The following is an 11,310-nucleotide window of genomic DNA, read 5'->3' as shown; positions in this document are numbered from 1 at the left end:
CCTCCCTCTTCCCTCCCGCCCGGAACACAGGCGGCGCCAGGGATGCACGGACCAGGATGAAAGCTGCGTGCCGCAGGGGGCCAGGTGGCCACCCAAAAGGAGCCCGTGTCCTCCAGCGCTGGGGACTGCTACCCCTGGCCTGACGGCCCCCCTGTCCTGTTGTGGTCTGCGCCGCTCGCCGGGTCGCCGAGCCCCACCCTGACAGCCGGACAGCCAGTCCTGCCAGGAGCCGCCCACTGTCCCGCCTGCTCCAGCCTCCGCCCAGCCACGTGCCCCCGCCAGGTCACCCGTTCCCACCGCTCCGGTCTGCTGCTGACACAGCACACGGTGCTCCTTGCACCTCTCTCGGTGAAAGACCCGTGGAAAAGACCAAGAAAAAGGTAAAAGAAGTGACTAAGCAAGGTTTGTACTTATTTAATAAGAAAATCGCTTCTTTAAAAAAATAGTGTCTTTACGTGCTGAGTTGTGTGTAGTCAACGCGTGAGCTGAAAATAGAGTCGCGGCAGGTTCTCCCCGTGACGGACACTCAGAATGATGCAGGTCTCAGGATCCCGAGCTGGGGAGGCCGCGCACGGGCCGTCCCACCTGGGCGAGGCATGCTGCCAGCGGCAGGCTGGCAGGTCCCGGCGTGCGTGTCGTGGGCCAGCTCAGGCACTGTCCCCGTCACTGCCTTCCAGGGGGCGGGGGACCTGCAGAGCGAGAGCAGACAGGAAACGGCTGTTGGGGAGCACGCCGCCCGGCGAGGGCCGTCCCCTGCACAGGGGCTGCCCGGCGCGAGGCTCAGCCTCCCCCGTCTTCCTCTTCCTGACTCGAGAACCTGTCTTGCACGGGCAAAGCCAAGGGCTGGGGACCGGAGGGGGTCTTCATCGGGCTCCTCCAGCTCCCAGAGGCTTCAGTGACCTTGGGGACGTAAAAATGACCTACTGCAAAGCTGGTCAAGTACAAGCCCCTCAGCGCTATATAAAGACAGCAGACGGTCAGAGGCCTCTCTCTGTCTGTGGGAATCAAGCAGAGAGCAAGCCTGGCCCCCAGGTCCCATCTGTACAAGTGCTCCATTTGGCCTCACAGTGCTGGGAAAATTAATAACCACCAACATTTAAAGAGTGGACTATTTCACATACAAGTCTGGAATCGCAGTTTCTCCTGAGAAAAGGTAAGCTCCGACAACACTCAGGCCCACCCTCCACTGGCTGGCGCTGAGCTGCAGGGGCCCTTCCGGTGGAATGAGAGCTCTGCTGTTTCTCCACTGAGTCCCGTCTCCTCCCCGACGCTGCTTGGAATTCACCACCTGACCTGCAACCCCCGCCTTTCTCACGCCTGGCCCACCTTGCCTGCTCCCCTTGCCTGTATGCACATGGTTTACAAGCCCGGCTGGGGAGGAAGCACAGTGTTTTTCTAGATATCTAGATAATGGGAAGAAATCTCCCAGAGCTCCAGGTGGGACTCTCACCCTTTGACAGCCTGCTGGGACGCCATGAGAGAACATGGGCTTTGGGGACCTCCCTCGCCCCAGGGTAAAGGACTGAGAACTAGGGATAAATGTTAACTTTTAGCTCCAGCACCTCCAATCGTGGATGCTCTCCTTCTAACAGAAGGTTGGCAGTTAACTCACAGACGAATCACACTTTCAGCCAGGTCCCCGCTCGGTAGCGGACAGCAGGGCTCTGGGACAGTGGGGCCGAAAGCACGGCCTGCGTCCCCTCCCAGGTGGAGAGCGCCCGGGCCCGGACAGGAGCGCCGCCCAGAGGGCGGGGAGAACGACGCTCGGCCGCTCGGCGTCCCTGGTGCCTGCCAAGCGACCCCATGCTCCGGAGCCAGGTACATGCCAACTGACCAGCAGCAGCAGCCAGAGGAGGACGTCCTACTGGCACCTCCACCTCACACACGGGAAGACGGCCACCGAGCATGTCCCTCACCCAGTGTCACTAAGCGCAGAGCAGGGGAGCTGGCCACCAGGTCCTATGCCCTGGCCCTGCTCCTCCCACTGTTGTGACCCCGGGGCAGCGACAGGCCTCTTGGTGCCTCAGCTTGCTCATCTATACAATGGGTACAATGACAGGGGGCAGAGTGGGTTTAAGCTTAGCCACGGACAAGAACAGATGTGGACAAGTGCTTGGCTGAGCTCCTGGAGGGGCCAGCGCCAGCCCCCGGGGTTCCCAACCCCCAGCCCCCGTGGCCCCTGCCCCACCTTGGCGCCCGGGCCGGCGGCCGCGTGGGCAGTGGCGCTGAAGTCATGCATGGGCAGGGTGCTCAGCCACTGGGCCATGGACCTCTCGTGGCGCTCGGTGCCGATGATCGTGGGGTAGATGTGCTGCTCCTTAAAGGCCGTGACCTCAGCCTCCTCCTGCGCCCAGTCCAGCGGCTCGTGCAGCCCGTCGCGGCCGAAGCGCCGGTTGTAATTCTCGAAGTGCACCCGCTCCAGGACCAGGCCGAGCCCCGGCGCCTTGGGCACGTCCACCTTGGCCTCCCCCCAGCAGCGCTCCAGCACGCTCTCGGGCGCGTAGCCCTTGACGATGGCCACCACCAGCCCCACCATCTTCCTGATCTGGTGCGTCATGAAGCTCTGGCCCTTGACCTTGATCACCGCAAACTCCATGCCTTCGCGCACGAAGGGCTCCTCGCAGAACACGTCGAGGATGTAGCGCCGGGCGCTGGGCTCGCGGGGCCCCTTCTGCGACGTGAAGTTGTGGAAGCTGTGGGTGCCCCTGTAGCAGGCCAGCAGCCGGTTCACGCGCCCCAGCGTCTCCGCGTGCAGCCTGTACGTCTCGTCCTGTGTGTCGTGGTCCTTGTGGGCGAAGGCGAACGTGGGCAGCATGTAGAGGTAGGTCCTGGCGTCGCACTTGTTCTTGGAGTTGAAGCCGCCCGTGACCCTCCTCAGTCCTGGGGGCAGAGGAGGCGATGAGGACAGACCGACGACGCCCCGAGCAGGTCCGAGCGCCGGCACCGCACCTGCCGAACCCGGACGAGCCCGAGGGGGCCCCGGCTCCGTGCGCTAAACCCTCAGCTAAACCCTGTCAAACAAACCCCGGGGGCGGCCAAGGTGCGGGACACCCTGCTCTCGCCTCACGGATCCCGGGGGACCCACGCGGACTAAAGCACCAGCCGGTGACCCTGACCCAGAAGCCTTGGATCAGAAGCCATCCTGCAGGTGAGGCCAGGGACAGCAGTGCGTTCAAACAGCAAAAGAAACTGGAAACAACTTAAAAAGTCCAGCAACAGGGTAACGATCAACGGCTCTTAGACATTTGCAGAAGGCAGAGCAGGCACCCGTCCCCAGGACCGGGGGCCGCACCGCCGAGCACTCACTGTGCCTGGCCAGGGCTCCCAACAGACTTCTTAACCGTTAAGTGAAAGAGGAGCAGAGCAAAGAACTACGCGTGTTTCTCTTTGTGAGAGAAAAATACAAACGTACGGACTGTGTCTGCGTTTGCAGAGAAAACTTCTGAAAAGAATCACAACCGTCGGGGTGGGGGGGGGCGTCCGGGAACTGGGGAGCACGAGGCGCCTTGTGGCCCTGGCTGCTCCATGCTGCGCGGCTGTCCTCACGCTAGAGTCAAGACCAGGTCGCGAGGACTCAGCCTCACAAGGAGGCTGACTTAAAGGCCAACTTTGGCTTCACGTTACAAGGACTGATTCGGACACCGCCCCGGGGCTGCCAGTTCAAGGCTGCATCTGCGCCGCCCTTCCCGTCTTCTGTCTCTGCTGTCGTGTTTGATTTGGGGTAATCTTATTTTTGTGTTTTTTCTTGCTTTAAGCATCCAATTTCATCAACACAGAGCATCACAGGTATGCTTTGTGCACCTTATTTCTGTCGTGCGGAACATACCTGCCAAGAAAAGGCTGAAAGGGGCTGGCAGCCGACCACATGGCTGCGCTGCTAATGAGGGAAACACAGCCTTGCTGTGTCACGTTATGTAAGCAGTGCTAACGGCTGCAACTTGTGTAGGGCTTGGTATTATTTTAGCAAAAGTGGGGAACAACCGGTGGCATACGTGAGAACGTTCCCGCGGAATGAACGTTAAGAGGCATCACGTGGGGCTTTAAGAGGACTGGCTCCCAGAGAAGGTCTTCAGGAGGGAATTATCCTCACCAGGCAGAGAAAGACCACAGGACAATAAAAATAAAACCGTGTTATGCCAAAAATAAATGCAGAGCCTTCCCCGGCGGTGCAGCAGTTAGGACTCCGTGCTGCCACTGCAGGGGGCGTGGGTTCCATCCCTGGTCGGGGAGTGAGATCCCGCGTGCCGTGCGGTGCAACAAATAAATAAATAAATAAAAATTTAAAAAATAAATTCAATAGTGGGCAAAGTAATCAAAAACAAGGGTTGTGACTTTGTGTTGAGATCCCTATTTATACTTGTACCCAATGTTCACGGCAGTTTCTTTTTGTAACAGCCCCAAACTGGAAACACCCGCAGTGTTCCCCACCAGGTAGCTGGATAAACAACTGGAAACCACGCGGCAATGGAGAGGAACAAACCGGATGCACCGACGACGTGCAGGAATCTCTAACCAGAGGCTCCGTGAAAGAAGCCGTTCCATACCATCCTGTTTACATAAAACTCTAGAAATACGAAGCAGTCTATAATGAAAGAGAGCAGATCAGTGGTCGCCTGGTGAGGCATGGGGTGGGAGGGGCGTGGGGAGGGTCACAATCTTCTGGGGGTGACAGAGAGGGTGACTCTCTCAAGTGGGCTGGTTTCGCAGGTATGCACACATATCACAACTTTTTAACTGTATAATGAACTACGCAGTTTACCGTACAGTGGTTACACTTCAACTTTAAAAAGCATTTAAAAGTGTTTTTAATTCTCTGGTTAAAGAAAAACTGACACTGTAGTGTGTGGGCGATAACACAGGCAGACCTGAAATACACGTCACGACAGCAGGACAGGTGCAAGTGCGTGGCTGCAGGTGTTAGGTGCATGCAAGGTGGCCTGGCTTCACGTGAAGGCAGCTGTGGTAACTGGCCCATGGATGCTTTGACCCCAGGGCTGACAAACAGTGGCTAAAACCATGGCCGTTCCTGTACAACTTCTGAGCTAAGGCTGGAAGGGTGGTTAAAAAAGAAACAAAGGAGAATATGCAACAGAGACAGCAAATCTATGTGGCCACAAAGCCTCAGATAGTTTACTACCTGGCCCTCTGCAGAAAGCCTTTGCCAGCCCTTGCTTTAAGGGCCGGCAAAGCAATCACTAAAAAAAAACCATAGTGAGTCATCGCATTAGCTAACCAACGTGATAATGAAATGCAATGATAAGAAACATCAATTAATCCAAAAGGAGGGAGAAAAAGAAGAGGGAAACAAATGGGACAGAGAGAAACAGAAGGCAAGCAGAGCTACCCCCAGCCACCCCACTACCACATTAATTATCAATGGCACATATATGCCACTTAAAAGGCAGAGAGAGTCAGACTGGGAATCCCGTTATCAGGCCTGTTACCATAGGGAGTCATAGCCCCTGTTTTAATTTTATCAAATCTGGACTCATATCCAAGCATTTGGTTAAAACAAGGCACATGTAGCACCAAGATGCTGCACCGAGGGCCTTTCCAAGTCTGTCTGTCTGGCTGTGTCCCTTTCTGAAGGAGGTGGGAATACTGAACCCTTTCTTACAGCCGACTCACAACCACTCCTACCAACTGCTAAGCAACCACTCTGTTATCTTAGCTCCGCAACAGAGAAATTCGGTGAAAGAAGAAATTTCGTGTCTCCGTGAGACCGGCCACCACCCACTGTGCCGCACAGCGCTGCAAGGCTTACCCAGTATCCGAATGTGAGACGGAAGGTGGCTGTTAATCTTTTCTAAAAGGTCATCAATCAGCCACATCTTCAGGGACACAACCTGGCCGGCCGCAGACACACCCTGCAAAGGACGCAGACATGGGAGGGCCAGCTGGGCCTTGCACTTGCAGCACGACACTCTGCAAGCTGGTCTCTTCAGCAGAAGGACCACACGCAGGCTACATCTTTCCGTGCAGGAATTCTGCTTTTAGAAGTGCATCTGAAGGGAATAATCAGATACAAGAACAGTGCTCTATACACCAAGGGAGTGAGTGCCACACAACTTATAAAATATTACAAGTGAACTTCAGAGCCCAACAAAACACGGGAACAAATACATGAAATCCTGCAGATAGGAGATAAAGTCCCACCCTGGATGTGACTCTCAAGGACTTAGGAAAAAAGAAAATGCAACTTAGAGAACTCTGGAGCTGAGCAAGGTCACCATCTAAGTCACAACAGCAGGTACCCTGTGGGGATGGGGTGCTAGTGACACAGGTAAAACTGATCAAGCCCTGCACTCAAGAAGAGTACAGTTTACCATTTGTATGGTATACCTTTTGTCTAAAAGCACGTTTTCATAAAAGGCAATACGGCAGTAAGGTCTGGGGGAGGGGAGCGGTGTGATTCGGAAGGTGGACGAGGAGGGGGCTCCGGGGACGCGGGCAGAGACCCACGTGATGACCTGAGTGGAGATTATCCAGGCGCTCACCATAGAATCACCCATTTCACTTTATACTGACGCTGTATGCACCTTTCTGTTTACTACAATCATACTTTCTAAAAAGAATTTTTTAAATATAAGCAAAGAAGATAGAGTACCGTGTAACACTCCCGCCGAAAAATTTCTTTAGTCTGAACCTAGTCATGAGAACAATCAGACAAATACAGGTTGAGGACATTCGTCAAAATAACTGGCCTGGGCTTCCCTGGTGGCGCAGTGGTTAAGACTCCGCCTGCCAAGCAGGGGCCACGGGTTCAAGCCCTGGTCCAGGAAGATCCCACATGCCATGTAGCAACTAAGCCCACGCGCCACAACTACTGAGCCTGTGCTCTAGAGCCCGTGAGTAACTACTGAGCCCGTGTGCCACAACTACTGAAGCCCGCGCGCCTAGAGCCCGTGCTCCGCAACTAGAGAAGCCACCGCAATGAGAAGCCCGCGCACCGCGATGAAGAGCAGCCCCCGCTCACCGCAACTAGAGAAAGCCCGTGCACAGCAACGAAGACCCAATGCAGCCAAAAAAATAAATTAATAAAAGAAATAGAAAAAAAAAATTTTTTTAATTAAAAAAAAAATGAAGGAAACTCAAAAGACATGACAACTGAATGGAACCATCAACCCTGGGTTAGACACAGGATCAGTAAGAAACGGTGTATCAGTGTTAAATTTCCCAAGGGTGATAGCTACACCGAGCAGTTGCCAGAGGATGCCACTGCTCATGCGACATATTTTGGGGTGAAGGGTGAGGACGTCTGCAACTTCCTCTCAAATGGTTCCATTCAAAGGCACAAAAAGGAAAACAAATACGGCAAAAGTTTAACACTGCCGAGTCCAGGGGAAGACCAAGGGTGTTCATGCATTGTTCCTGGGACTTACGGAGGTCTGAAGTTTTTCCACATAAAAAGTTGAAGAGATTTTTGTAAAAAAGAAGAAAGGCAAAAAATAAACTGGTGGGATGAAACACAGGCCGAATCCACTGTTCCCCAGGCAGACACCCTCCAACACAGAGGCATCTGGCCATGAGCGGCTACTGAGGGCATAAAATGGCTGTTCTGAAATGAGGTCTCAGAGTCTCAGCACACGAAAAAGGAACGGAAATACATCTCATTGCTAATCTTTTTATATTGATTACATGGTTTTTTGGGTTTTTTAAATTTTTGGGCTGCACTGGGTCTTTGTTGCTGTGCGCGGGCTTTCTCTAGTTGCAGCGAGCAGGGGCTACTCTTTGTTGCGGTATGCGGGCTTCTCATTGCGGTGGCTTCTCCTGTTGCAGAACATGGGCTCTCTAGGCGCGTGGGGTTCAGTAGTTGTGGCTCACGGGCCTAGCTGCTCTGCGTCATGCGGGATCCTCCCGGACCAGGGCTCGAACCCGTGTCCCCTACACTGGCAGGCGGATTCCTAACCACTGTGCCACCAGGAAAGCCCTGATTACACCTTGAAATGAGAATTTTCTGGATATGCTAGTGGAGAGTGGGTGATGACTAAAGGGTACAGGGAAGTTTTAGGGATGATGAAAATGTCCTAAGTTTGACTGTGGTGATGGCTGCACAACTGTGAGAAAGGACTAGAATCAATGAATGTACCCTTTAAATGGGCAAAATGTGTGGGAGTGAATTACAGCTCCTTGAAACTTTTTTTTTTAATATGAAACAAAAACAAAATATTATCATTTGTTCATCCATGGGGATGTTAGTTTCAAAGGTTTTCTAGATTTCCCAAAATGTAAGAAGGAAAACATATTCGAATAAAACCATCTCTAATAACAGAGAAAACTGAAATAAATGCTAGCCCTGTATTTGGAAATGCTGTCTTCATTAGCTCAGGCAAATGTTTACTTTTCTTCTGCCTTGAAAACAACCAGAGAGCTGTAAGTGGGAAAGTTAAAAAGAAAACAAACACCACGATGAGCCCCGGTACTCTTTACCTGGACCAGCTAACATGTGACTGGATCACCCACGAGACTGCCAGGCGCCTGTTTTTGTTCTCAGCTGTCTGTGCGGTAGCTCTGGTTCCGGGGTTCTGGCCTGGGCCTATGGATCCCAGGGGACGCTGTACCTTTGAAACTCAAGGTTATTCAGATTCCCGGGACCCTGACCTGCAAAAAGCTACGTGTACCACAGACTCCCAGTGACCTCAGGTGGCCAGAGAGATGATTTCAGGGCCCGGGTCTGAGAGAGCCAGCTCAAAGGTGCATGGGCACTTTGGGTTTTTTATCTCCTGGGTGAGAGCTTTATGTTCTCCGTGGCTGGTTGTCCCACCTGCCTCGGAGACACCCTCCATTCCTTTGTGGGGAGCCCCTGCTCGCACCAGCCCCACACCTGGGAATATGCCAGGGTAGGACCAGCCAGCGACTGGCCTGGGACGGTGGGAGAGCCAACCAGACAGCAGGACTCAATCTCATGAGCATGAATGGACAGTGCTGGGTCACAGCCACCCGAGACTCCTGAGCGTGCAACTCCCGCGGGGTTCCAAAGACTTGGCGCTCACACACACACAATGGAAACTATTTCCCGTTCGCTTTTTATGTTGATTACACGTTGAAAGGCGACTACCTCGGACACACTAAGTGAAATACAATTGATAACAAAACCCAGCGTCACCTGTCTCCTTTTCCCTTTTGGCTGTGGCTCCTATAGGAAGTTTAACATCACACGCATGGCAGGCCTCTGCGCCCACGCGGTCCTACTTGTATCGCGAGCCTGAGATGGATGGATTGAAGGCAGATGTTGTGGCCACCGTGCCACCCACAGGAGCGACGGAGGAGAAAGCACAGACGGAGAGGACGCCAGACCTTGTGGCCCTGAGCACCTAGGTCCAGCCACACCTGGGCCGGAAATGCCCCAGTTTCTTGGCCACACGAGGCAACAACTTTCTTTCCACTTACGCTAGTCTGAGCTGCGCATCTGTCATTTGTAACCAAGAGAACCTTGAGAGATAAAGGTGCTAAGATGGAAAGTGGGATGAGGACAAACACAAACCACAGACCGGCGGCTTCGGTGCTGCTTTGCACCTGCAGGGGATGTGGGGACAGCACCTACCTTGTCCGTCCGGGCGCAGCGCTGGAAGGACATCTTCCGCATGTCCTCCCCGTGATTCTCAGGAATACAACCCGACCGGACCAGGGCGGACACCAGGTCATCTTCGATGGTCTTGAATTTCGAGGACCCAACATTCCTCTGAGGAGAAGAGAAGAAGACGTGCTCTTCATTCTGTCACAGCCCACAGCAGGCGCCCGGGGCCACGGCTCAGCCAGGCAGCAGCATGTGCGCTGTGCCCGCACCTGGCAGGTGGGGCCGCACCTGTGGGCGTGGAGAGACCCTGCAGCTCGTCCCCCGACCCACGGGAAGCAGGAAAGCCACCTGTGGGTACCCAGTCCTAGAAGCTTCCCACCCTGGGCAGCTGACACTGGGCATCACCTGCGACATCATTTCCCCCTACCTGGTCAGATGTGAGACCAGCACCCTCCTGCTGGAGACCCATCTGTCTGTTGCACCCGGCCAAAGAGGGACTCCCCTCCCTCAGCACCCCCAGGGGTCTCCCTCCCTCACCACAGCAGGGAGCAGGCCCTCTTGCATCACTACAGGGAGGCAGGCCCCCCTGCTGGAGGAGGAAGCCACCCCAGGGTGCTGCCAGCACCTAGTGGGTGCGGATGCAGTGTAATTACAGTCCAGGGCCTGCAGGACCCTGTGACATCAGTGAGATCACCACCCTGACGTTGTCAAAGAAAATCTTGGCAAAGCAAGGGACACAGGGCGACAAGCACTTTGCCAAGACGCACCACAGTGGGCAGGTCCTTCCCAAAGTCTACCTCACGGTCCCCACTGCAGCTTAAGTCCAGTCCCTTTACTCAGCAAGAAGCTATAAATGCTCCTCCAACGATCGGAATGGATATTAAGAAACGGGGATAACCACCCTTCCCCACATCCCGCTGTGTCCTTCTGTCACCCTGTGAGCTACCGTCACTCTCTACCCCCCATCCATTCCCCTAATGGGGAAACTGAGGCCAACAGAAGATGAGGAGACACAGGCAAAATTCTCAAGGCAGCGCGTAAAGCAACAACACATGTAATCAGTCACCCTCCAACAAAAAAGCATTTAAACATCCGCAAAGGGCAGCAGAGGTGGTTTATTTGTTCCACTAGGTGAGACCGAAGCACTATTTCCACCATTGTCACAATCTACCCGTGGTCACATCAACGGTCATCAAATTGGTTTCACGGGTACAACCCTATACTTAATAAAACATACTAAAATAGGATACAAAGTATCTCATTACTACTATCATTTACAGTAAAGGTGACCACAGCACCTGGTAAGGTTGGGCATTGTTTTCTTAAACTTCCGCTTCAGTGAGATACTCTACACAGCAGTGAATTCCTCCAAGAAGTTTAAAGAACGAGGCACCAAAGTGTAAGAGCCACAACGCTGACCACAAGGGACGAGAAGAAAATCTACGTGCAGCTGCCGGGGTGCCGGGGCTCCTGTGCCTTTCAGGTAAGGGTCACGGGGCTGGGCTGGGCAGGGAGCCCTCACGTGCCTGCGTACCCACAACCGTCACCTTCACGTGTCTAACAAAGAGTAACAGCTGCCTCTTCTGAGCATCCCTGGCGCTGTCCCAGTTCTAGCGTGCGGTATCGGTCCACCTAATGGCTCTTCCTGCCCTGTAAAGTCAGCACTGTGATCATAAAGATGAGGAAACGACGGACTGAGAGCTCTAGTCACTTGCCGCCTCTGGTCAGCGGCAGGCCTGGGCCTTTAACCACCTTGGGAGACTCATGAACACCTCCCCCCCGCCCCCCGCCCC

At 54.1% G+C, this 11,310-nt stretch overlaps 1 protein-coding gene across 1 annotated transcript in view; it reads right to left on the bottom strand.

Annotated features, from left to right (window-relative positions):
- Nucleotides 1-647: 647 nt before the first annotated feature.
- PUS1 (pseudouridine synthase 1) overlaps nucleotides 648-11,310 on the bottom strand; it is an 11,547-nt gene continuing 884 nt past the window's right edge. Inside the window, exons 3-6 of the mRNA XM_007462794.1 lie at nucleotides 9,545-9,682; nucleotides 5,765-5,867; nucleotides 2,189-2,880; nucleotides 648-689 (exon numbers count right to left, since the gene is read on the bottom strand). Of these exons, the coding sequence (XP_007462856.1) occupies nucleotides 648-689; nucleotides 2,189-2,880; nucleotides 5,765-5,867; nucleotides 9,545-9,682 (975 nt within the window). The remainder of the gene's footprint in view (nucleotides 690-2,188; nucleotides 2,881-5,764; nucleotides 5,868-9,544; nucleotides 9,683-11,310) is intronic.

This window comes from Lipotes vexillifer, unplaced genomic scaffold, assembly GCF_000442215.2.
Source record: "Lipotes vexillifer unplaced genomic scaffold, Lipotes_vexillifer_v1.1 scaffold1545, whole genome shotgun sequence".
Classification (NCBI taxonomy): domain Eukaryota; kingdom Metazoa; phylum Chordata; class Mammalia; order Artiodactyla; family Lipotidae; genus Lipotes; species Lipotes vexillifer.
This window is presented reverse-complemented; position numbering and strand designations above follow the sequence as displayed.